This window comes from Gymnoscopelus microlampas (genome assembly GCF_963454915.1).
Source record: "Gymnoscopelus microlampas genome assembly, chromosome: 10".
In the NCBI taxonomy this organism is placed as follows: domain Eukaryota; kingdom Metazoa; phylum Chordata; class Actinopteri; order Myctophiformes; family Myctophidae; genus Gymnoscopelus; species Gymnoscopelus microlampas.
This window is the reverse complement of record NC_139947.1, coordinates 36,663,449-36,690,305: the sequence shown is the minus strand read 5'-3', so window position 1 is coordinate 36,690,305 and position 26,857 is coordinate 36,663,449. Positions and strand designations below refer to the sequence as shown.

Below are 26,857 nucleotides of genomic sequence, written 5' to 3'. Positions count from 1 at the left end.
AAACGGCCGTAATAATCAATCAATGAATCAATCAACCTGTCTTTCAATCAAGCCGATGCCGGCAAAGTGTAGCTCCTAAGAACTGAACTAAAAGCTTCATTTATAACCCATCATACTGCGGTGTGTCGGGCCTATAAAAAAAATGAACGATCGTACAAGCAGTGGTGGAAAAAGTCTAATTTGTACTTAACAATTCTGTAATGTACTCTGTTACAAGTAAAAGTCAAAATTGACTTGAGTAAATTACTTGAGTAATATTGGTATCAAAATGTACTTAAAGTACCAAAAGAAGAAAGTACTCATTAGCAGAATGTCCTATTTCACAAGTTTTTAAATATAAACAGTATTAAAACCTTTGAAGCTACAAGCTCACAATGCTTTGCGATGAGTGGCGTTATGAGCTTGTAGATCGGCTATTTTCAAAAAGCCAAAGTCAAATAGGGCTAAAGTGGTTAATGTATGATTTGTAACATAACAATAATCTAAAACTACAAAGTAACTGGTATAAACAAAAATGCCAAATAATTGTAGAGGAGTAAAAGCACAATATTTGCCTCTGAGATGTGGTGGAGTAAAGGAAAAGTATTGAAAACAATGAAGAAAGTAAAATACCTCAGAATTGTACATAAATACAGTACTTGAGTAAATGTACTTAGTTACTTTACACCACTGTCCACAAGCTAACACAATGCACAGTTAGCTTGTAGATCTGTTCTTTTTTTTGTCGGCACGCGCGACCCACACACGGATCACACAACGTGCGACGGACGGAGAAACGTCGCCTCTGAGCGTTGTTTCAGCCATGTTGTGGTTTTGAATGAGGAAGAAGCGGGAGGCAGAGCTTTCATTTCATCCTTATTTTTGTTAGCGAGTTTTAAATGCCGTTTTAAGGCATTAATACTTCGTTTGAAATGTCCAACAACAACAACTCCGAATCGCCGTTGTTTTTAGAGCGCGTCGGTCGCCAGTGACCCGCTTCTTCTGCCTGGAATTTAAACATAAGTTAAAATCAGCTCGGCTGTGTGTGTGTGGGCTAACTGTGGCTAACCGTTAGCTTAGGTAGCTAGTTAGCCTAGCCGCGCTACCTACTAGCCAAATAGACCCGAAAGCTACTAGCTGCTAACTAGCTAACGGGTAGCTAGTTAGCTAGTTAGCCTAGCCGCGCTACCTACTAGCCAAATAGAATCGAAACAAGCTACTAGCTGCTAACTAGCTAACGGTTAGCTCGTTTCGTGGGGAAAAGAAGCATGATATGATGTGGCGTGTGTTTTTAGACAGTTAAACAGCCACGACTAACCTCGTCGAATGACGTGTGTTTTTGGCCCCGTTTTTGTTTTTAACAAGCGGGACCAGAAGTTTGCGTGTTAAGAAGTGATTTATTTCTCAACTGGTGGTGGTGGGGGCACTTTTGAACTTTTCCCCTGAAACACCACCATGCTCAACAAAATCTACGAATGGATAGGGACCGGTATTGCCAACCTTCGCAACGGGGAGCCACTGGCTGCGGACCACCAGTCAGATGATGCTCCCGATGAGGAGGCACCTGGAGGGGGTCGGGTGAGCAGGAAAAGACCACTTGAATGGTATGTGTTTTTGTTAGTGTGTGTGGATCATCTATTCCAGTGGTTCTCAAACTTTTTAATGCCAAGGACCCCTAAATTGAGACTTATTAGCCCGCGGACCCCCATTTGAAAAGATATGCCAGGGACCCCCATAAGAGAAGATTTTTTTATGGCTCTAGCAGTGATTCTCAACCATTTAAATTTCAAGGACCCCCAGTTTGACATGCATTAGGACTACGGACCCCATTTAATGGCATTTCTGTCTCTTGGACCCCAATTTTTATTGTAAAATCTATATTAATTTAACTCTGAGAGTGTACAAATCGGGTCCATTTGGTTCCATTTGTACACTCTCAGAGTTACATACCCATAAGGGTCCATTTGGTGCCTAATCTATCATTTAGCTGGGGACCCCCTGGAACTCCCTCAAGGACCACTGGTGGTCCCCGGACCACTGGTTGAAAACCACTGATCTATTCAACAAAGTTTGGGCTCCGCGCTTCATCACTAGCCTTGGATTGATCGATTGAATACTTTATTAACAGTTTGCAGAAAAAGCACAGAAAGTATAGTTCTATACAAAAGGATGCTTAAAGGATTAAAACCCAAGAAAGCACCAGGGGCTTGTTTCCATTGGGGGGTTCTGTGTATTCAATTCATCGCAATATTTAATGACAGACAAGCATACAATACTATGCAAAAACATCATATATACCACATGTACAGTAAACAGTTCAGGGGCATTTCTGGTGATCGAGTTCAACCCAACAAGACTATCATAAGATGTATTTGATACATTTTGACATTTGTATATCTATGATCAGAAGGAAAGAAAAGACAGACTCGAACAAATACATCTACAGTAGTCTTGATCAAAGGCTACTTCATCACATAAACCAACAGTAAACATAGCTGTCTTATTTCTTCTTCTTCTTTAATAAGTTTGGAAGATGGAGATGACGTTGTCCAAGATGGCTTAGCAGCGAAGAAATCCAGAATGGGTAATAATGTCTCGACAAACAAAATGCCCATAATTATTCACATCTAATTTCTTTATAACCATACATAAAGCAATGTTCATATAATTTTCACTGATATTGTTGCGTACCAGGGGACCTCATTGACACGGTCAAGATTGCAGCGGAAGGGGTGAAAAGCCATAGTTCTAACGTGGCCACATGGGTGAGGAACATGAGCCCTGCGTTGAGGAACATACTGCCTTCTTCTCCCGGTCCTCCATCAGCAGATCTCCAGCCACTTCCATCAACATCAGCGGCACCACCAGCAGCAGCAGCATGGGAAGGGGAAGAGGTACCAGAGATGTTTATGTTGCTTTTACTTGATCATGTTGCACTTCAAATATTGGTAACATTATTCTGAGATGTGTGACTGTCTGTATTCTTGTATCGTTGTTTTCAGGATGTCAATAAGAACTCTGCCTCGCTGGATGAGACTTTTGCGGCGCCCTTGACAACTCTGCTGTGGAAAACCACCAAACCTGGTAAGATTGTCCTTGGGGATGGAAATACAGTTTCTTGGTCACTGTGTGTGTGTGTGTGTGTGTGTGTGTGTGTGTGTGTGTGTGTGTGTGTGTGTGTGTGTGTGTGTGTGTGTGTGTGTGTGTGTGTGTGTGTGTGTGTGTGTGTGTGTGTGTGTGCGTGCGTGCGTGCGTGCGTATATTATATAGATAGATAGATATGAGAGAATATGGATTTCCACCCAGAGTCATATATTTTGATAACAGGCAGTATTATTATTTGAAAATTATATGCATAAAAGCATTGTCGAATCGATACATTGCATAGGTAAGAATGAAGTAGCGGTACCTCAATTACCCACCAAGATTGTTAGCTGCCTGTTCATAGAAGTACTTCTGGCTATAACAAAGGTTATTCAAATGTGAATACTATTAAGTATACTGGCTGTCAGACATTAATTTTGGTATGTTCACATACGTAAGCATCCAAATCAATATACACAAAGAAAATGTGCAAATACATATGTAAAGAAATACCAAATAATAGTAATAACCACAATATCTATTTATATAGTATAACTAGAGATGTACGCATTATGTTCACGCATGGCATGTAAAGTCCTCATACCCTTCAGAAACACACCGGAAAGACTGACCGAGTGCATGCAGGTATTCTCACAGAGAGATGTAATTCTTGTACCTCTTTATCTTTGACAGTGGAACCCTTCCGAAATGAGAAGACATTTGTGGGATCTAAAGTCTGCAGGCGGCAAGCGTGCATGAGCCTAGTGCACCGTGAAGTGCCCAAAACCAATGGGCACTCGGTCAGTTTGCCTCCCTCGTGCACCCCCAAAGTATACCCCTTACCACGTCTAGGCAGACCCCTCAACCTCCGACCGCAGGGGACGGCAAGGTATGCTGCTATGCTCACCATTTGAATATTATCTTGCGTGAGTCGCAGTGTTGATTTTTGACAGCACATCTTGATTTAGTTTTAGTCATAGTCTTTTGAATGAAATTCCATTTAGTTTTAGTCATCTGAAATGTTTTAGTTTTTGTGTAGTTTCGTCGACTAAATATCATAAGATTATAGTCGACTAAATCTAGAGTTGATTCGACTAAAATGTATTTTGGCGGTGCCTTGATGGCGTCGTAATGGCTGATTTTACACTTGGTTGCATGCTAAAAATAGCCGATCTACAAGCTCACAACGCGTCGCAGCGCGACGCGTTGTGAGCTTGTAGATCGGCTATTTTCAGAGAGCAACACCCGAGCGCAACCAAAGATAAAATGACTCTTCTTCACTAGATCCCTCCATAACATCTTAGTCTAGTTTTTATTTGTTGACAAAATTGTCAATATATTTAGTCTTAGTTTTAGTCATTGTAGCTTAGTTTTTATTTAGTTTTCGTCAGTGAAAAAAGGTAGTCGACGAACATTTTTCGTCATAGTTTTAGTCTACGAAATCAACACTGGTGAGTCGTTAACATGCCAGAACAGTATTAGTCAATGTTGGTTGATGTTCGTTTGTTTAACAAATTGTCATTTTTATTTCCACAGCCAATCAACTGCTCATGGTAGTGGTACAAGTGGAAGCTGCTACTCCAGCATGTATGAGAAAACCTTCCCCATCAAAGTGGTGCAGAGTCCCACACACAGCAGCACCTCCTCTAGCCGCCTACCCGGGTCCAGAGCTCGTTGCACTGCACAAGAGGTTAGTTAGTCATCAGTCAGTGGATCAGGTGGCTTTGGATTTTCTCTTATACCCTTATTGTAGGCTATCACTTGCCTCTCTCCATCTCATTGGCTTTCCCTTTTTTTTGTTTCGGGCCAGTCTATCCATGAGGAAGAGAAGGAGGTCTACCGACAGTTGCTGAACATGGTCTGTGGCGGTCAGTCGTCTCTCCACCACAATGGCAGCTCGCACACCATTATGCGGTCGCACAGAGATTTGTAAGTAGACCTGCATTAAAGGAACTAATGCATAACTATAAAAAATGTATATGTGTGTAGGAGGGGGGCCTGAAGGCATTCAAGGCATACGGAGATACTCCCTCATCTTTTGCTTGATGAAGGTCTGAGGACTAAAACAAAAAAATGTATGGACATTATGTATGGAGTCTCTTTGTTAAGTACACATACATTACCCAGGCTGTGTTTGTACAACAACTTAAATGTCATTGAGTGTTAAGGCCATTGCACACTGCATGTAGAATTGACGCAGTGTATCCACATTCAGCCCGCTCCCATGTCTTATTTCATGGTTCTCGATATGTGTTAAATGTACATTTCGCAGCTGGAGATATTAAAGCCTATGCTATTACAAAGCCATCCATTGTTTTTCCTATCTGGCTGACATATGTATCCTTGATTCTATAATATTCAGATTGTGAGAACATGTAATAAAGCCACGGGTGAACAACATCCTCATGGACAGTGAATATATAAGTAAAATTACACCGTTTTGTCAGTTCTGCTATCTGACCAGAACTCTTATCTTTTACTGTAGACTCTATGCATGCACGTGTGCAACTGGTCGCTGCCCTCATCAAGTCACCAATCGGCCAATGCGGCCCTTACCCCAAAATTAGTTTGACACCCCTATACTCTACAGTGTAGTAGAGTATAGTTAATATTGCTGGGGCAGTAGGTTTGACTATTATCTGTTTTTAAGGACTGATTCATTTCTGGACCGTAGAAGGCTCTCAAAAGTAAATGTCCAGTGAGTTGAAAGGTGACTTATCATGGGATGAGACTACTCATATTTCTGTTCTTTTCTTTTCAAGATCTTTTTATTAGGTTTTAATACAAGGCCCAGGGGCGAGTATACTGTACATACATAGCATCCTTTTCATAATTGTATCACAAAAGGACAAACAAAATGTACATATACCACATTCCCCTATCCCACCCTCCCCCCACCCTCAATCCCCAGGACAGTTGTAGGGCACAATCATAAGATAACAATTAGAAATAAAAGGAAAAACAAAAGGCACGGTATTTCTGTTCATTTAAATGACATCATTTAATACCCCACTCATTTGAACGATTACACAAATGATAGCATCTTTGATTGATTATTCATGTTTTTGTGGTAACCAAATGCATGTCAGGCATGCACAGTTTATTTTGGTGAACACTGACCGCTGTTGTGATATCCGTCCTCCCCTCCTTCCAGCACCAGCTTCCTGAGCACCAGTCGTCGGCTTATGAAGGTACCTTGTGCTACTGGGGCAGAGGGGACGCCAGAGGGACCCAGCGGACCCCCCAGTCCCCAGGAAATATCAAGCCAGGGTTCCAGCAGCGTCCCCAGTCCGGCGGCGGCCTCTGGTGGGCCAGGGAACCGGACATGGTCCCCAGACTCTGTCCTCCGTCCAAGTGGAGCAGACACCCAGCATTCTGCTCCTTCTCCAGCTGCCCTGCAGGACACTTCGTCTCGGGACACGCAATCATCTGGTGAGCTTCTCATCTCGTTGTGTTTACAGTTGCTGGCAATGTGAGCTCTTTAGGAAAATACCATTTCATGATGTTTGTAGCTTCAAGTCGAGCTGTTTTGTATAATGTATGTGTTGATTATAATCATAAAAACCTTTCATACATAGAATGCTCTAAAGTCAAGCAGATACTTGAAAGCAGTTTACATGTTTTGTTCAACACTTAACCATGTCATGTTGTCTTTTCTTTTCAGCTTTTGATGGTGATTCTGTAATAATCGTGAAAGAACAAAAGGGTAAAAAGCCAGATACCTCAAGGTTTGTATATGCTTTGACAACATTTTATTATTTTGTATTAAATGCATTTCTCCTGACACCTCAAAATTCGTCAAGAAACTCTTGACAGCCCTATGTCATGATGTCACTTGCTATATTTTTATTTTATTTTTACAACTATAACAGTTTGTGTGTTATAAATATGTTCATAGCAGTAGCGTACAAAAATATCCCATAGAACATATACAACCCCCCCCCCCCGCTCCAAAAACACAAACAAAACAGAAAGCAGTGGGACAAAAGTTACAAATCAAACGCAACTTTAGACAGAGACACCTTTTCATCTCCATGGTGCAACAGGGACTTCCACATCCAGTTTTTCCCACATCACCAAACCGTATGTCACTTGCAATTTATCACAATTCAACTCGACTCAATTCAACTTGTTTTTCTGTCCCCCCGCAGTGTGCCATGTTTCCAAGCCGAGTTATGGATCAAAGAATTGTAAGGACATTCTTCACGTTTTCTTTGTTTAACCCCACTATGGAATGATATTGAGTTGGAAAAATGTATGTGAAAAAAACAATAAGGTTATGTTTTCACATTGTAGGACTAGCATGTATGACTCTCGTGCACGGGAGCGACGGAGACAAATCGAAGAGCAAGAGGCTTTGGCTGCCCAGCTGCTAAGACAGGTGAGTCAAGAAAGACTACATAAACCCTAATAGATCTGGTTTTAAGTAACTTGTCAATATACATTTATGCTGATTATGAAAACTTCACATTTATGGCTGTTGAGCTTGGGAAAGTTTGTTCCATCCATGTTTTGGTCGCGGGTTGAAATTAACAGATCTACAAGCTCACAACGCAGATTCACGGAAGCGATACATTGTGAGCCTGTAGATCTGCCATTTTCGGCGCACAACCTCGTCGTACGACGAAGTATACATTCGGCTGTACATTCGGCATGACTGTATTTCTGCTGCCGTGCAGAGTCAAACAGGAAGTGCATGGATTAAAGTTCTCAGTCGCCAAGACTGATTTCAGTCATTTGGATTCCATGGAAGCCAGCACGTCTTCTATGGAAGCATGTTGCGCAGCAAAAATAGCCGATCTACAAGCTCTCAATGCGTCTGCGACGCATTGAGAGCTTGTAGAAAGGCTATTTTCGGTTATTTTCAGATTAGAGCATTTGAAGTGGTCAAACTAGCAATATGTTCAGAAGCATCTTCCATCATATCTTAATTGTCTCGGATATTTCATATAAAAGCAAAGGTTAAAGCCTCAATCTGTGATTTCTTCACATGGTTGGCAGTATGTAGAACAGCAGGAACAATATTACTAAAGCATCCTAATTGTACATATTGTATTCTTTGTTTAGGAATTGGCGCTAGTGTGTGTCCTTTCACACGGTTTCACAAATCGCACATTAGGACATTTTCAGTCGTGAGATTTAAACTAGCTTTAATCCATGGAAGTGACTGTGAGGAAGATGAAAGTCGAAACGTCAGTCATCCCTACAAAACAATAAAACACGCGTAGACCAGTCTAGTGCTCCAGTATATTTTATTTGGGTAGTCTCTCCTGAAGTGCCCAGATATTATTTTCTCTGCACTTGAGGTTTTTGAAAATGTATTTCTGCTTTTCATGGGAGGTGAGTGCCGAGTTGCCACTGCCGACGTCGGAGTACCACTTTTGTTTTGACATGTAAGCCAACCTTAGAGACTGCTGTAAACTGTCTAAACTTGCTTGTGTTCCTGTCCATCAGCGTCTATCTGAGGAAAGCCAACTTATTACAGTTGTTGAGGTCCATGTGCGAGTTCCTTTGGAAAAGGAAGTTCCTCTTACTCCTGTCACTGAAGAGCCAGAGCCAAAGCCCTTGGAAGAGAAACCAGAGTTCCCTGAGCTCAATGAGGTATTGTACTGTTTTAGTGTCTTTAATTGGCATGCACAGCTCTTGCTCCTTGACTACAGTTTACCATTTCAAAATTTCTAGTTTATTTTTCATTGTATTTGTTGTGGATGAATAGATATCCACAACGCAGATCAGTAATTAGATGAGTGCAGTCCTTAGAAAAAGGCAAAAACAATATTAAACCTTTTTGAAACATTTGAAGCTGCTACCAAAAACAACTTGGCTCACTCTTTATAAATGTCCAACCTTTTTATGCCTACATATGAAAATGGATTTAATATCAGATGCAGCTGCAAGCCTCTGTGTGTGTGTGTGTGTGTGTGTGTGTGTGTGTGTGTGTGTGTGTGTGTGTGTGTGTGTGTGTGTGTGTGTGTGTGTGTGTGTGTGTGTGTGTGTGTGTGTGTGTACTGTTGTACACCAAGTTGGCTTCCATAATGCGATTTCACCTGGTGAACAGGAAAAACAAAGTTGTTTTTTGCTATGTAACTTACATTTTTGCAATAAGCATTCAAATAAGTGCTTTCTTAATTTTTGCATTTATCCAAGAAACTCGATTAATCTTCAGAATAATCAACTAATGACTTGATTACCAAAGTAATCATTAGTGACAGGCACTTTTTTGTGTTGTTCCTTATCACATCTGTGCTGTCTTTTTGAAGGAGATGGAGGAAGATGTGGACATGGCGATGAGAGGAGGCAGTCCACATGAAGTGCTCAGTGAAGGTTTCGGACTCAGCCTCACACGCAAGGACCTGCAGACACTCAGCAACCTAAACTGGCTCAATGATGAGGTGAGAACACATTACCTCAATGGTACGCTGGACAAGAACAGTTACGTAAAGTGTCTTAAGCTGGGGGCACGGTGGCGCAGTCGGTAGCGCTGTCGCCTCACAGCAAGAAGGTCCTGGGTTCGATTCCCGCTGGGGACGCTGTGGGCGCTGGGGGCGTGTCTCATCCTCCGCGTCATCAGCGCCCATACCCTAGGTGGGGTTGGCGAAAGGGCCTACTCTGTGTGGAGTTTGCATGTTCTCCCCGTGTCTCCCAGGGTAGTTAATACCCTCACAAAAACATGTTGTGATCCTGGTCACTATACCGCCTCCCCCATGACAGCCGGGGCGCCTGATGGAGGGGAAGGGAACTGGTTGGAATAACGTGTTCCTTCCACGCGCTACGTCCTACCAGGGAAACTCCCCCCTGTCAGGTGACAAGAAGGTCAGTTGTCTCTCATGCACTGAAGGAAGCATGAGCTCGGCCCTGGCCTCCCCAGGCTGTGGGGGACTGGTGTAGCGCTGGTGTAGGGCTGGTGTAGCGCCCATGATCACTTAGGAAATTGGCACCGGGTGAAAAAATGGGTTACAAAAATCGCGGGATAAAAAAAAAAAAAAAAAAGTGTCTTAAGCTGAAGTACAGGAAGTACCACCCAAGGAAGTTAGGTTGATACTCTGCAGATCTGTTTACATTCGATGGGCATGAAAACCCTGTCTTGATTGGTCGAAAAAAACTTCTGGAGGAAGTACACACAACCTAAGACCCATCCTATATACAGTACACTTTCTGCCATAGTTATTATACCAGGCTTTTCTGTGAGAAAGGCTTTTCATGAAAAGGCTTGCTCCTGCCATGCCATATAGGCCTACAGTAAATAGCGTTTTTAAATAAACTCAAGGTTTATTTGTGTCTCAAGACGGGTACAAGTAGCGAATTGCTGGTGTGACATGGTCCACAAGACTGTGCAACATCAGCGATACAATATACACAAGAAGATAAGAATAAAGCACCCATAATTTGTTACTCATCAGTCACTCACCGGGCACTCTTTCAACAGGCTCATGTTTCTGTGTTTTCCGTCCTCTCTTCCAGGTAATTAATTTCTACATGAACCTGCTGGTGCAGCGCAGCAAAGGCCCTGGCCTGCCGTCAGTCGAAACCTTCAACACATTCTTCTACCCCAAGCTGCGAAGCAGCGGCTACTCCTCTGTCCGCCGATGGACCAAGAAGATCGACGTCTTCTCCGTCGACATCCTGCTTGTGCCTGTCCACTTGGGGGTGCACTGGTGCCTCTCAGTAAGTCATCATTAGTTGTGGGACAGTACGTTTTAGCTCATGCAGTGATTTAATGCAGCACTTTGTATATTAACATTAATTCTCTTCTCCAGGTGGTGGATTTACGAAAGAAGGTCATATTGTATTTTGATTCCATGGGAGGGAACAATGAGCAGGCCTGCAATATCCTGTTGTAAGTTTCTCTTCAGTGATAGGCTGGATAAGTGAAATGCACTCCACTGTGTATTGCTTTGTCGAGAAAATCTACTTTCAACAGAAGCCTGGCAAAGTAATCGGGACCCCTGTTAATTTCATTCTGTGTCCATAGAGATTACCTGCAGCAAGAAAGCAGAGACAAGAAGGGCAAAGAACTGGATACCTCAGGCTGGAGTGTACACAGTAAAAGACGCAATGTAAGTTGTGACCTGTTTGGCAGGATTTAAAGTGAATTATACAGACGGGAGTTTCTGCCAAGCAATCCAACCGTTCCAAGATGCAGCATGGATAGCTGTGCTACATTGGGTTGTTAGACCCACTTTGATTGATGATATTATATGTCCCGCCTTTTATTCTTATATATTTGTATACTGTAGAACAGTGGTTTTCAACCTTTTTCATACTCAGGACCCCTAAATTACTAAATGAAAACCACTACTGTAGATGAATATGAAAGTTGTACTGACCCGTACAGACTGAAACTTAAACCACTTCCCACTACTGCTGACACTAATTGGCATTGCCTTGTACTGTTTGTCTTGTACTTGTCACATTATTCTTTGTGACATTAATCAAAGTTGAACACAAGTTTACAACTAGATCTTTATCCCCCAATTAGGAAATCCCTCAGCAGATGAATGGCAGCGACTGTGGGATGTTCACATGCAAATATGCAGAGTACATCACCAAAGACAAGCCGATCACATTTACACAGGTATGTACAGTTGACAAACAGCAAAAAAGAGAAACTTCCAGTGCATCAGTGGATGGTGGTGAAACATGTCTAACACAACTTTTTTTTCTTTCATATTTACAGTCACACATGCCCTACTTCAGAAAAAGAATGATTTGGGAGCTTCTCAACCGGCAACTTTTGTGAGGTCATCGATGGTGGGCCTGAATTGGCAACAGTTGGCTCAGTTAAAATAACGTCTTGTGGTGCTGGCCCCAAGCCCATTTCAACTGCAGGATTCAGTTCACTCTTCTCTGGGGGAAAGACTCACATCTCCCAGCGCCTTCAGATCTGGAGCCGACTCTGCCATGATACCAGCAGTTCTTAGGTTAACCTGGCTCTCTCGGCTGATGTGACGGGGCCAAGGATATAAAGCACTGCCTCTCAGCACTCCCTTTCTTGTTTCTTTTGTTGATGCATCACCGGCAAATGAGTTTCACGGCTGAATTTGGTGCACATTTTGTATTGCCCTGCCAGAATAAACTTGTTCTAACTTAAAGCGCAATAATACTTTGGTAGAGGTTTGGGTTGTGCAGTTACCTTGTCATGATGTAACTAGTCCAACTAGTGAGATATCTGGCTCCATTGATTAGAAAATTATATTAAAAAAATTCTGTCATTGACTTTTTTTTTTTGCAATTAACATTGCAGTGAAAAAACTCTCGAAGTCAGTCATGTGGCACATGAACGAATGCAAACAGTTGATTCAGTCAATACATAATGGAATTATTATTATTTATGTATATAAAAATGTCAACTTCCTGTTGATTTTACTGTTTGAAGATCGGATCCACTAGTCCGGGTGTTCTTCCTAATACAAATAGCTAAATCAACATGAAGTTGACTTTTTTTTTCTATAAACGAAATGAGATACGAGATAGATACGAGATTTTGTGATGATATATATTGGCAGAATCTGCTTGCTTTTGTTCATTTGTGTGCTAAAAGAGTGACATTGAGAGCTGTGTCACCGACTCACCATACAATGTAAGTCAATGAGGAGATTGGATTATCATTTTCTAATCAACGACAAAAGATATCTCGACATCGGGCTAGTTATATCATGAGAAGGTAACTACACAATCACAAACCTTTGCCAAATTGTCAATGCGCTTTAACAAATCATACTCTGGAGTATAGCATTCAGAACCACAGTGCATACACAAAAGTAATGTGTTTTATGTTTTGTCATACATGATTCCAGTGCATTGAGGTTTTCTTCTTTTGCTGAAACCAATGCTTATTGAGTTGTGGTATGTTCAAAAGAATCTTATTTAAATGTAATATTTTCCTGGAGTTGTAAACACCCAAGAATCTAATGAATGAATCATTATTTATGGGGTGAATGACTTCCAAAGCTTTAATAAGATGTAATGAAACTACATTGTAAGGCAAGGTGATATACGTGAAATGTAGAATACAGCATGTATAAAATCTTTATATTTGGACATCCACATAGATCTTTGCCTTATAAGATGAACAATTACATCCAATTGAGCACTATTTATTTCAGTTATTTGTTCAGTATGTATAAAAGTTTTCAAATGTATAAATACCTCAGAGTATGGTTTGTGGTGATTGAGCAGAATGGGTGACAGTACCTTTTTGATGTACTGCCCTGCTGCTGAGTGTAACAGCTGTCTAGGTTACCCCAGAATAGCTTGTTAAAAAGTATTGCCATATCCTTCTCCGTGAGTCTTGATTCTAAGACTGCAAGCTGAGGTTCAAAGTCTATTTTGTTTATTTGAGAGAGGCTCTTTTTTCAAACAGTTTGTAGGTTTATGCTGGATATAACTTTGTACAGTTAAAAATATACAGCCTCGTAATGTATTTAAAATACATTTTATACCATTTTCGTATCTGTTTTTTATCTAGATTAAAATTCCCTTTAGAAATAAATTCATGCATTGTGATTCCTTTCCTGTGTATTTTTTCATCGTATTAATGATTTGAACACAACTCATAACTGGTGGAGCCTTAAGTCTTAAATGCTCTTGTTAATATTCCATTGGATAAAAAAAAAAAAAAAAAAGCTGCACAGACAACTGTGGAAAAAAAACCTTTAATTAAAAAAATTATCAAGTTCAAAATCAAACCAAACAAGTTTTCAACAGCTGTAGTTCTTGAGGAAGGGGACAGAAGACAGAAGGACTAACATGATTGAGACAATAGAGTAGTCTGCTTGATGCTCATGACCACACCAGATGGGAGACCCACCACACCAGGACTTTATCCAAACAAGATTTTAAAACTGACCCCATGTATAAGTTGATTTATTGAATGAGCTTCCGGGTGTTTTGTAGAAACGTTGCAATCCCAAAATTAGCAGCAAGAAAGTTCATCAAAATTAACCTTTCAATAAACCGTTCAAGGAAATCTGTGACAGATTTGTTAACTTCAATTTCTTTTTGGAGAAAAACAATCCGGAATGACAATGGAACACGGACAAAAATAATAGTTGTTTCTTGTTAAATCTGGTTGCTTTGTAAATCTATGTTCAGAGTATTTTCATACAGAAATAAAAGTATTCAACATTAACATTAGCAGTGCATGATGAAAAAGCTCTGTTCCAGTCAGAACCAACCAACCATTTCAGAACAGTACTAGTATACTTATTACTCTCATCAGTGATATCTAAGGCATTTCTGTGAAGTTTGACTTCTTATGTCCTAATAGGATTAACAGTTTGTTTCAGAATACAAACTAAAAGCACTCAACCAGTTTAAGTCTCTGAATGAAAATGTTTTAACAAACAAGAGTAGAACAGAGAGAAACAGTTTTTTTTTGGACTAAAACGTAAAAATTGTGATTTGATGGAAGGGAAACTAAATCTATTACAACTGTCTCAGATCAATATCTGCCACGATCTATCTTAGATCAGTGGCCTAGAATAATGAGGTCTTTTGTTACTGTGGACCCATACTATTATCCACTAGGATGACTTCTTTGGTGATACAGAAAACAAAAACAGGACAATCGCAGTTGGATGGATAGGGAGATGGGCAGTACACCATTTAGCATATTATCAAGTACTCCTGCCATAATTTCTTGATTTGAGCGGATTTAGTTTGTACAATTGTCTTATGAACCACACTTTATGATAAACAAAACAGATTCCCTTTTAATTCAGCTATTTCGCTGGCAACTGATGTGCTGAAGATGCAAGTATCAGGAGACTAGAGTCCTTCGAACATGAAAGTGTCGTTGTAGTAATTTTGCGAGGTGATCCATTGTCATAACGTGAGGTGTCTCTTACACATCTGTAGTATTGCATTATTAAGAATAATAAATTAATTGCATAGACCATCAGACCTTGGGCATGATTCTGAATATTGGACGGAAGAGTAAAGGTTATGGACACAGTACCAGCCGTGAGCAGCCATGAGTACTACTGCAGTTATTGCCTGTGATCCTTGCACACTGACTATTAGCCTACATTGCTCTGGTATGATGAGGTAAGTTAAGGTTTTGACCATAAATGTATAAATTGTTCCCAACTGCTTGGGGCACATATCTGTAACGAGCTTATGAATCTAGCACACATAATTCAACCATTACCGGGAGTTATACGCTTAAAAGTGCCAACACTGGTGACACGAGCCTGAACTGAAATATCTTTAACACATTAAAGCCTTTTGATGCTGTCGACATTGAAACCAGAGCAAGAGAATTATGCAAAAACACACAAACAAATCACTATTTCAAAGAGAAAAATGCATCGTTGAAAACACTTATCTACGGTTCACTATTTAAAGCACACACAACAACACACTACCAAAAATAAAATCAAAGCCTCTTCGAAAAATAGCATCAATCTTAAAAAGTATTAAAAACGAATAAAAAAATCTCAAGAAAACTTTTTTAAATAAAAAAAAAGTAAATAAAATAAACAACAGTCAAACACGAGGGGGGGGGGAAGCAGCAATGCAGGTTGTAGAAGCAGACATTTACACAGCCAATGTCAAGAAGACATCTCCATACTGGCCATATTAAAACATCTCAATAGTGTGTCTTCTGAGGGAAATACCAGGATAGCATCACACTGTAACAGTTGTTTTTCATGTCTGTGTAATAAGGATACCATATCCTAATAATAACATCTTGTTTCAGAAAATAATCCTTTGTTGTGAGACTCTGCTTTCACTTCTATAAAATCAAATGGTGTAAAACCCTTTTAACCCATTAAGACCTGGAACTGTGTCATTTTTAGATTTGAGCTAAAAAGCATTATTTTACACTTTGGGCTATTCAAAAATAGCAGATATGCAAGCTCATAGCGCGAGCTTGTAGGTCTGCTATTTTTGAAAAATCGTGAAAATGTGTGCAAATCTTCTGAATATATATATTTTTAAAAGCGAACATTTTTAACTCAAATCTTTGCCTCTGGGGGGTCCCTGGAACCAGATATTTTGATGGGGGTCAAATACATATCATTTATTTTGATGGTCCTTGACATGAAAAAGATTGAGCACCACTGACATAGAAACATACGTTTTTCAGAAAACTGTTGAGATTTAGGACACATGTAGAATCGGCTTCAGGTCTCAATGGGTTAACGTGGAAATACACAGTGACAAACTCATTTCTATGTATGTACACACGTTTTGATAAAATGTTATTAAAAAATAACTGTGACATTATTACACACAGATAAAAAACAAACGAACAAAACTGTTACCCAAAAACAAAAGTCTACAGAAACTCAAAAGTCCTATGTACAGGCAGCTCTGTGTGAGATGCGATCTCTATTGAGCAACTTTGGATTTAATCAAGTGGAGCAGCTCAAAGTGAATATGCTTTGCTCTATATTAAAATATTCTGTGGAACACAGTTAATCTATTTATCTCTTTGAAAGCAGTCAGCTCTCCGAAATCTGTCATATTGACCTCCACCTCTATCTAAATAATCATATTATTCTAATCCTTTGATTGTCTGAAGCTTTGTCAAGATTGTTGGAACTAATATATCTATAGATTCAAGTGCCAAAAAGAAGCAGAACGGCTTCTAATAAGGTATAATATACTATTAAACTTGCTGCCACTTTTAAAGAAACAAATCCAAGTTAGCACCAGATCTCTCCAAAATAGAAGACCTTAGATTTTTGTTTGTTGGATGGTTTGTTTTGTAAGCCTTCTCTTTTCAAATATTTGCACGGAGACACAAAGCTAAACACACAACGAAACAAAAATAATTATGTACAAAAAGGCAGGTTCAAAGCTCAAAGTATCAGACAAAAAGAGAGAAATAAACTCTTAGCATATCTTACAAAAGGTAAAAAAAAAAAAAAAAAAAAAAAAAATTGACACGTGGTGTTGTGATATTCTGTTTCCTTCTGGCTCGCCAGAGTAGTATTACAAAAGAAATTGAAATATGTGCACACAAAAAAAAACAAAAAAAAGAACGACATGTAATGTGTATTTGTGTGACCGGGTTTCTTCTGTCTCTTGAACGTTATCAAAATAGACGCGCCATCTTCTGTTCTTCTATTTCCTGTTTCGCTCGCCATCCTCTAGCCTTTGCATGTGTGGAGTAAAAGAGTTTTTGTCATAAAGTATGAGTTTGTAGAAAATATCAATTTTGTCCTCTGTGTAACAGTAACAGTCCATGTTCCTCCCTATTTGTCTGGTGCTGAAAGAGTCCAGAGTCAACTGTGCAGGTTGGTCAGCAAACAGGAACCCCGATGAGAGTTACTCCAGCTCCAGAACATCTAAGACAGGGACGACGACGACCAGATTTAGCAATGAGAGCAACTATTGTGTGGTCCCTCATCTTTTCTCAATAAATACTGTAGCATCGTTGCAAGAAAACAGATGTTTCTCCGGATTAGTCGCATGGATGTTTGCATGCACACAAACAGGCAACAGATAAACACACACACACCCACACACTAACACACTCACGCATTTGTATTCCTATACTTGTGAGGACATCAAAAGTTTAGGACGGCATTGAAAATAGACGAAAGATTGCCGAAAAATAGCAGATCTCAGTTTTAACCATGAAACAACAATTTCTCTTGATGACCAGGAAACTTGTTCTCACAATGTCTATTTCTCAAATTCTACTATACTTGTGGGAACATGTGGCCCTCACAAGTACAGTAAGTATACACACAAACACATACAGTACATACACACACACACACACACACACACACACACACACACACACACACACACACACTACACATTAGTGAAGCCCACCTCCGCCACTCTTCACTTGTTATGCTGGTAGGAGTAGGTTGTGTGTTCTGTAGGTGTCTCTATGGCAACTGGTTGTTGGACGGCACTTTCCTGAGAGAGAGAGAGAGAGAGAGAGAGAGAGAGAGAGAGAGAGAGAGAGAGAGAGAGAGAGAGAGAGAGAGGCAGCTGAGATTAATTTGCTTGAACAATAGTTTCACGCATTCCCATTACTCCATGATGATCCAATTCCAAAAGGCAGAACATACTGTTGTGCTCCTCTGTACCTCAACTGAGACGTTGGTGGCAGGCACTTGGGTGTACTGGGGAATGTAGGTCCCCTGCATAGATGCATTTGCAGGCATATACTAGTGGGAAACAAAAAGAACAACATGGTCAACAACAACAACAACAACACGTCACAGCCACTATATCAGCAACGCCTCTGTTGAATGTCAACCCTAAAGCTATAGGACAGCTCTCTTGGACAATTTATCCACATAACCCATTCAGTCCGGCAACGAATTCTCCCCAAAGATATGTCTTCTCAAACTGTTGTTTGTGTCATGAGTACATTAAGACAGAAAGCGAATATATTACGCAGCAATCAAGTGACAGTATTTAGCATTTTCGTATGGTTAATTTGTCACTCCCCCGTTGTCTAAAGACTAAAAAGTATTTGAGTTCTTGAGGGCTTGATGATCAAGGCTTGATGCCAGTATATTAACAAGGTAGGGTAATTAACTGAAATAGATATTTAGAAACAATAACCGCCATAATCTTGCTCATGTGGGTTAATCAAATAATCGCAAAAAATATATATATATATATATTTTGTTTCTTTTATATCAACGAATCAACACGAAAACATTCAAATATTTTTTTTATAATCAAATAAATCGATAACTATGATTAAACACTTAACCCTGTACCATACTTCAGTGAACAATGGTGGCAAAAATACAACAATAACAATAACATCTAGTCAGCTCAAAACGCTATTAAAAAAACTGAATCATTCATTAATTGTAATGGAGGCAAAGGTTTGAAATAGGGATGGCATGATAATCGTTTATCGTGATAAAAAACGCTCACAATAATCGTATCGCAGAGATTTTAATTTATTGTGAAATTGTCCTCAAGTCATACACTGGGATCAATTCACCTTTACCGAGCTGCATATCCGGTACCACTTAAAAACCCTCTAGAATTCGTAAAACGCACCTGTAAAGAATGTACTTGATACAGTCTTTTTTTCACTCTCTAAATCTCTTTGCCAAAAATAGCAGATCTACAAAGTGGCATTTTAAGAGTTTAAGCATAAATCGCAATTATTTTGGTCACAATAATTGGGACATGACATTTTCATATCAACCCATCCCTAGTTAAGCTGAAATAGTTTAAATAACGGTGATATTTATTTGAAGTTACATCGCCCAGGCCTACTGTATATTGTACTATGGGACTGACTGTGCCACTGCTGCCCATGGAGAGGTGGCTAAGCTGCTGGGCCAGCGGCCCCATCATAGAGGTGGGCTGGATGGACATGGTGTGTTCCATTCCTGGCGTTAGGACAGCTCCCTGTGAGGAGAAGAACAGAGAGATAGCACTCATCAACCACACTGATACAGGGACTGATAATAATAAGTGTAAGGTTCGGGAACCGGAGGAACTGGATCCAACATTGAGGAACCCGGAATTCGATTCCGTTTCCGGATTGCACTGTCAGAGCTGATATGTGGACTTCACGACTGCAATACAATAGGCTCTATTCACAGCGGCCATATTATGAAGACATTCACAGGTGTTACCAATAATACTAATGAAGGCTCTGTTCCATTTAGTCTAGCACAGTGGTTTCCACGACCCCCATAACTCTGAGAGTGTACAAATGGAACCAAATGGACCCGTTCCATTTGTACACTCTCAGAGTTACACACCTGTAACCATTTGGAAGCCCATGAGGGTCCCTGGACCCCAACTGTAGCCCACTGGTGTTTCCAGTGGGCCAACATGCACAATATTAGCACCCTGACTCTGTTTGACCAGAATGGAACAGAGCCTTCATTAGTATCATTGGTAACACCTGTGAAGGAAGTGATAATATTGCTGCTGTGAATAGAGCCTATAGAGGATATGCGCATGCTTAAAGTGAATGGCACATCGAGTGGCAAAGCAACATGCAAAGTGAGTTTAACATTGTTTATTGTTGTTTAATGCAATCAGATATTACTTTTCTGTTTGGATGCATGGGCTGTCAAGGCCAGAAAGTATTTTTTTGACACTCAGTAGGCATTCCTGCATAACTTCCGGGTTTGATGATGATGTCACACGCATATCCTCTATTACAATACCAGCGCTTCTGTAACAGAGAGACGTCCTCTGTTACTTATGTTTGCTATAACCCTTATTTATTGACTGATATTTGCACAGCACATTAGCACTTTCACTAATTTGCAAAATAGAGTGCAATATGTATGTTGTGAGGTTTTATTGTTGAGTTTGATTTAATGCTTAACAGTACCTGGTGCGTTTCAGTAGATTGGGCTGGACCATAGTCAGGAGGTCAATGGGGGGTTGTACTGTGCTTTTGCTATTGATATTTATGTTGTAGTATAGTGTGATGATAAAGAATCATGATTGTTGTAGTTCTTAAGAGTTTGAAATATATTTGTATGTGGATTAACTGTATAGGTATTCATGTATCTATAATGTTTTAGATTTATAATACACCCCTTGGAATGGAGCAGTCCAGGCTCATTAGCTGCAGCTGGTATAAAAGACTGCCAGTTCTCAGTGGCCACGGTTACATGGACAGTTGTATTCGGAATGAATACACTTCTATTCGGAATGAATGAATGGATGAATTCATTCCGAATAGATTTGCTCATGTAAACACCCCAATTGGAATAGAATATTCCATTCCAGTCTGACCCGAATGAATTTTCATTCGGAATAGGAGGGGTGGTATAGACCGTTTGAATCGGGTTAAATCAATCGGAATTGACCATGTAAACACTTTATTCCAAACGCTCCTGTCTGTTTGGAATACATGCATTCCTTTGCGCATGTCTGTGCTTAGTAGGGCTGTCAGAATTGTCCAAAAATGACCTATCAAATCTCTAATTCAGCCACGGTTGGTGCTGAGAAGCACTCGCTCCTGCGGGATAAAATTAATGATTCTAATAGCGTCATTTAATAAGCCTATAATGGTTAAGCCCAGACTTGTCCAGGAGAACGGACGCTCCGAGGATTGCTGGGATCTTTTTCTAAACAGGTATTTTAGTCCTCAGTTTTTAAAAAGAATCCCTGGCCACATGACAAAGATTTTTTTTTTTTAAATCCCTGTCCACACGTAAACGCAGAAACGCATTGATCAGCGTGCAAGTTTCAATTTTAAATCAGATTTTATTTTATTATTTTCATTTATTTTATATATGAGGGGCCAAATACATATACATTTTTAATCGCATGTTAAGGCCCAATACTGCAATAGCTGCATTATTTTAATAGCATACGTGAACAAAAATAAATGAAAACAACATTATTAGGGCGCAACTGCAGCGAAAACAGATGAGTTTTACTTCATCAATTCATTACATGGGCAGCCAGAACGGTGGTCCCAAAACACCCGGCCCCACGCACCTTTTGAGCGGGCCATCCACGGCTGCTCGGTGACGGCTGGATTTTGACCCAGGGCGATTGTGTTTTAGGGCGACAGACCCGTAATATTATACCTCTATGGACAGACCCCGTGTGCGCACCGCGCGCTACTCGGCGCAGAAAGAGGCTTTTCATCACAAGCTTTTTCATAATAATACAAGAAAACGTGACACTCGGCATAATGAGTAGCTTATACTTTCTACTTAAGTATATTTTGATGCCAATACTTTTGTAGGCTACTTTTGCCATAAATGAGCGTGCCTTGTTTCATAGACTGTAGTGTTGCTCTCTCTCTCTCTCTCTCTCTCTCTCTCTCTCTCTCTCTCTCTCTCTCTCTATTTATTATAATGACCATGAGCGGTCCGGTGTTTAAGTATTATTATTTATTATTATAATGACCATGTGCGAATGCGCGATGACATCATCGTACGGTACCTACATGAGAAATGTGACAAATACTATAGGCTAGCCTACGTTTTACCGTGTCTGGTACCAATACAAAAAAAGAACCTGGTCTGAACTTGTAGATCTGCTACTTTTGCATTAAAACGGCGATGACAAAGGAACACAGGCTCGCACTGCATACAACGCTGCCTGGCCAGGAGTCGATGCGTTGCTGACAGGTGTGAGTACACGATACGCTCGGCCTGCACTATCTGTTCCGACACCGGCCTGCCTACGACCGATAGACCTCCGCCGCGGAGGCACAGGGGCTATTGCCTCCTCCCATGCCCAGGCGGGAACCACTTTGCGCATGTCAAAAGTTATATTCTGAATGAATGCTTTGGTCATGTAAACGAGGAATACTTTTATTCAGGTCCCATGTAAACAGGTGAGTGGATCAGATTCTTCTATTCAGAATGAGTTCATTCGGAATGAATTCATTCTGAATGAATACATGAGTGTCCATGTAACCGTGGCCAGTGAGAAGAGAGGGGTGGAAAGCTAGACACCAGCATGTCAATGCTGTAACAAAGATTTAGCGTTATATTTGTTGGTTTGGTGAAAAAATAGACCGTCTGGTTGAACTCTATACCATGCCTCTGTACTACTTCCAACCGCAAAGTCGGACATTCTCACAAATGCTTCACAAACTTTTTAACCATTTTTCACCATAACTCTGAGAGTGTACAAATGGACCTGTAAGGGTCCATTTAGAACCCCCTCAAGTAACCCAGAGGGTCCCTGTACCTCAGAACCACTACTATATGCAGTATGTAATACTGTATGTATGATTGAATTTGTGTTTTGTCAAAAATCATATTGAAGGCCACAATTAAATATATATATATTTCTAAATATATAGGAATCGTTAAAGGGAATCGTTAAGGAACGGGAATCATTAAAATCGTAAAGGATCCCAAGACTAATAATAAGACAGCCTTGATAAAGCTAACCTTGAACCTTGAGCCTGCCTCTGTTCTAATTCCTGACAATGATGAAGAGCTTACTGGTCTCCAAAAAGGAGAATATGAAGGGAGGCCTTCAAGATAAAATATATTAAATCTGCCTACTGTTTAGAATGCTCCCAGAGTTAACAGCTATAATAAACAACACAACGTTTTGACTTGAAACCTGACAAAGACAATTTCAGGTCGAAACGTTCTGCTCATTAAACTCACTTTGTGAGCATTCTAAACAGTGTGCATACTTAGCAAGGCACTTGATTGAGCTAGCCTGCTTAACTGCTCAACTGCTTTAAGCCTACCGCTTCAAACACAAATACTAATACAAATACAAATACAACTAATACAAACAAACAACAGCCTTCTGCTTAAAGCACTAATATACTTAAGCACTCAAAGTTCAACTAATAGCAACCTGTTAGATAAGAAAATCCTATACTTAGAACTACACCAGATGAGTTCAGTAGCTCAGGTCTCTCCAGAGTTTGAAAGCACACTGAAGAAAACACTGCCAGGACTGCCTTTATAGTCCTTGAGATGTGATGTTGGCCTTCTCCCGGACCCTTAGCAAGGCACTTGATTGGGCTAGCCTGCTTAACTGCTCAACTGCTTTAAGCCTACCGCTTCAAACACAAATACTAATACAAATACAACTAATACAAACAAACAACAGCCTACTGCTTAAAGCACTTAATATACTTAAGCACTCAAAGAACAACTACCGGTAATAGCAACCTGTTAGATAAGAAAATCCTATACTTAGAACTACACCAGATGAGTTCAGTAGTTCAGGTCTCTGAAAGGAGAGTTTGTGCTTTCTAGTTAGACTAGGTAGTGTATTGTTGTATCCAGCACCTGTTGCACTTCTATTTGGGATGTGCGTGCATTTTCTTGGATAACAGGCCTTCCAAGGTACTCACTGTGGGCTGCATGAGGTACGACTGGTGGTGCATCCAGGATGGGTTGTGGACCTGCAATAATTCCAAAGGGAAAGGAAGACATGTGTCATCATTATGACATAGCAATATGTACTGTATGTCAGGGGTTCTCAAACATTTTTGGCTCAGGGCACCCCTGTAGATAATATTTTCATCCACGGCACCCCTGAATTACATTGTTACTTTACAGAACCTTACATTTATGTCATATTACGGTATGTAAATATGTAAACATTTCCCCCCAAAATACAGCATGTCACAAGGAAAACTTGAGAGAATATCTGTTTCCATTATGAGAAAATAACTTTATACTTGACAGTTAACCACTTGAACCCCAGTATCTCTATTCTGGGGGGAACAATCACCAAAAATAGCAGATCTACAAGCTCACAACGTGTCGCAACACGACACGTTGTGAGCTTGTAGATCTGCTATTTTTGGTGAAGAGATTTGGTGTAGATTGAAAAAGAATGCTCCAAGTATAATGCAAATAAGTATAAGCGGTTAAACTGAAGTGATAATGATAAATTCCAAATTTTATCAAAGTGTCCTGTGGCACCCCTGGACTTGCATCACGGCACCCTAGGGTGCCAGGGCACCCACTTTGAGAAACCCTGATGTACGTAATGATCCTTGCACAGATAGCGATCTAGCGGTGATGCCCTACAAGGAGGTCTAACTGTAAAGAGTAGTTTCAGTACCTGGTAGGTTGACACCGGAGAATGCATGTACGGGGAGAGGGAAGTCTGGGCTATCATCCGGTTGGGGGCAAGGCTGTAGGGAGAGGAGTAGAACCTGTAGTAGAGAAACAAGTTATTAGTGATCAGAGCATGTTTCACCGTCACCACAGGGTTCTAGAGTACCGAAGTCCTGACGTCACTCGTTCATCCCCTGGGTCACGGAAAGTCATTTCTCTATGGAGAATAACATTGGGTCATCTTAGAATCGTCTCATTTAAGAAGTGTGGTCCAAGAAATAAACAAATTGTCCCGGCGCTATTGTCAAGGAGGTGGCTCTGTATCGTTTACGATAGTCAGTCACTCATATTTGATACGGCCTGTAACTTTTAATTAATTTGGCAGCGGTAACGTTAGTGTTTTCTCACCGTCAGTTGATGCTTTATAAATACCCATATGAGTCAAACCGCCGCGCTCATTTGTTTATTAACATAATATGTAGCTTATATGAAGCGATATTAAACACGTCAATGGGAATTCAGAATGGGGGAAAAAAACACGACCCAGGTAGGATGCGTAAATGACGTCAGACTTCGGAGCTCTATGCCTGGATCATAGAAATCAGCTGTACCAAAAAGTAGTAGCACTCACCCATTCTGTAAGGCAGTGGTGGGGTCATATGTTAGTGTCATTCCTCCCTGGAAAATAAACCAAAGCCATTCATTAACAAGCACATATTCTGTGATGAGCTCTCACTTTGCCTGGAGGTTGCATAAGAGTTAGGATGTACTAATACAACATTACATTTAAAAAAATAAAGATAAAGTTAAATATATTAACAGTAGTATTGCATAAGAACCTTCATCTTCTGTTCAGCCAACACATAACTACATTAATTCCAATCATTACAGTGATGTCATTATATCCAAAGCAGAACCGTGATGGCATTATGTCCAAAGCATTACGCCTGATTTATATACTTCACCCAACGGTTTTCTGAAAAACGTATGTTTCTATATCAGTGGTTTTCCAACTTTTTCATGTCAAGGACCCCCAAAATTATATGTACTTGGCCGCGGACCCCCATCTCAAAATGTTTTGTTCCAGGGACCCCCAGAATCAAAGATTCAAGTTAAAAATGTTCGCTTTAAAACAATATATATTCAAAGATTTGCACACATTTTCACGATAAAAAAAAAATAGCAGATCTACAAGCTCGTATCGCGGCACTCGCGCTACGAGCTTGTATATCTGCTATTTTTCAATAGTCAAAGAAATCTAAAATGACAGAGATTTGTTATCTGTTATTTTAGCTGCACGCCAGTGTGTTGCGCACCCGGAAATCTACAAGCTCACAATGTGCCGCAGACACTATAATACGTAAAACCAAGTACAAATCAGCCATTACACAATGTGGCATGGAATTGAATTACAAAGAGTTTCAACAACTCACCGTTTCTCCGTCTCTCGTCCAGGGACGGCCGTTCTGCAGGTATTTCCCTTGGCTCTGACGCTTCTTCTGACCCCCATCGGCAAACTTACACAACAAGGGCTCTGCCGGGACTAGAGGATCACAGAGGTGTGTGATTGATGATGAGTTTCATCCACATCGAGCGATGATGTGTGTGATGTAAGGATTACATTAGATAATCATGAATATGTAATGATGCTAAATGTGCTTCACACAAACAGAAGGTCATCTTAGTGACATTAATGTAAAAGGTGTAAAAAATTGATAGGCCTATACAGTATAGATAAGAGTATCTCCAGTGGTGTAAAGTAACTAAGTACATTTACTCAAGTACTGTACTAAAAAATGTTTACTTTACTGGAGTATTTCCAATTTTCTGTACTTTTGCTTCTACTCTACACTGCATCTCAGAGGCAAATATTACTTTTAATCCACTACAATTATTTGAACATTTTAGTTACCAGTTATTTTTATTATACAAAACATACATTAACCACTTCAGCCCTATATATATTTCAGCCTTATTTAAAACAGCCAATCTACAAGCTCACAATGCGTCGCGATGCATTGTGAGCTTGTAGATCGGCTATTTTCAAATGTTTTTTATACATTTGAAAACTTGTGATATGGGACATTCTGCATAATGAGTACTTTATACATTTGGCGCTTTAAGTACATTTTGATGCCAATACTTTTGTACTTTTACTCAAGTCAATTTTGAATTCCGAACTTTTACTTGTAATAGAGTATTTCTACATTACAGTATTGATACCTTTACTTAAGTAAAAAAAAAAAATAGTACTTTTTCCACCACTGGATATCATGAATATGTAATGGTGTTAAATGTGCTTCACACAAACAGAAGGT

At 40.1% G+C, this 26,857-nt stretch overlaps 3 protein-coding genes across 8 annotated transcripts in view; 1 reads left to right on the top strand and 2 right to left on the bottom strand.

Moving 5' to 3' along the window:
* Nucleotides 1-1,424: 1,424 nt before the first annotated feature.
* On the top strand, nt 1,425-12,899 carry senp1 (SUMO specific peptidase 1). 2 transcript variants are annotated; one of them, XR_014601687.1, is made up of 19 exons: nt 1,425-1,583; nt 2,505-2,563; nt 2,674-2,873; nt 2,982-3,063; nt 3,757-3,952; nt 4,600-4,753; nt 4,874-4,992; nt 6,218-6,495; nt 6,728-6,791; nt 7,215-7,253; nt 7,360-7,444; nt 8,518-8,664; nt 9,324-9,455; nt 10,525-10,728; nt 10,821-10,900; nt 11,036-11,120; nt 11,543-11,638; nt 11,741-12,495; nt 12,538-12,899. XR_014601687.1 is itself a non-coding variant. In XM_084069521.1 (18 exons), the coding sequence occupies exons 1-18, from the start codon at nt 1,435-1,437 to the stop codon at nt 11,801-11,803; spliced, it is 2,232 nt and encodes a 743-aa protein (XP_083925647.1). In that variant the 5' UTR covers nt 1,425-1,434; the 3' UTR covers nt 11,804-12,899. The 2 variants fall into 2 exon arrangements, 1 of the variants encoding a protein (XP_083925647.1); XM_084069521.1 differs by having other exon boundaries at nt 11,741-12,899.
* Nucleotides 12,900-13,702: 803 nt separating this feature from the next.
* rbms2b (RNA binding motif, single stranded interacting protein 2b) overlaps nt 13,703-26,857 on the bottom strand; it is a 36,354-nt gene continuing 23,199 nt past the window's right edge. For 3 of the 5 annotated variants that reach the window (XM_084069522.1, XM_084069524.1, XM_084069525.1), the window contains exons 7-14: nt 25,973-26,082; nt 25,171-25,217; nt 24,544-24,637; nt 23,825-23,875; nt 19,306-19,416; nt 18,105-18,203; nt 17,860-17,949; nt 13,703-17,363 (exon numbers count right to left, since the gene is read on the bottom strand). In XM_084069522.1, coding sequence (XP_083925648.1) covers nt 17,872-17,949; nt 18,105-18,203; nt 19,306-19,416; nt 23,825-23,875; nt 24,544-24,637; nt 25,171-25,217; nt 25,973-26,082 — 590 coding nt within the window. In that variant the 3' untranslated portion in view covers nt 13,703-17,363; nt 17,860-17,871. The remainder of the gene's footprint in view (nt 17,364-17,859; nt 17,950-18,104; nt 18,204-19,305; nt 19,417-23,824; nt 23,876-24,543; nt 24,638-25,170; nt 25,218-25,972; nt 26,083-26,857) is intronic. The other 2 variants (XR_014601688.1, XM_084069523.1) reach the window with 2 other exon arrangements.
* esyt1a (extended synaptotagmin-like protein 1a) overlaps nt 26,674-26,857 on the bottom strand; it is a 349,848-nt gene continuing 349,664 nt past the window's right edge. The window contains exon 32 of the transcript XR_014601686.1: nt 26,674-26,762. The gene's annotated coding sequence lies outside the window, so the exon portion shown is untranslated. The remainder of the gene's footprint in view (nt 26,763-26,857) is intronic.

What these genes read in the sequence shown, in the direction of transcription:
- senp1 (XM_084069521.1), top strand. Translation starts at nt 1,435, where the DNA reads ATGCTCAACAAAATCTACGAATGGATAGGGACCGGTATTGCCAACCTT. An exon ending in AGGAAAAGACCACTTGAATG is followed by an intron (nt 1,584 to 2,504) that starts GTATGTGTTTTT and finishes TTCTTTAATAAG; the next exon opens with TTTGGAAGATGGAGATGACG. An exon ending in CTGCCCAGCTGCTAAGACAG is followed by an intron (nt 7,445 to 8,517) that starts GTGAGTCAAGAA and finishes CCTGTCCATCAG; the next exon opens with CGTCTATCTGAGGAAAGCCA.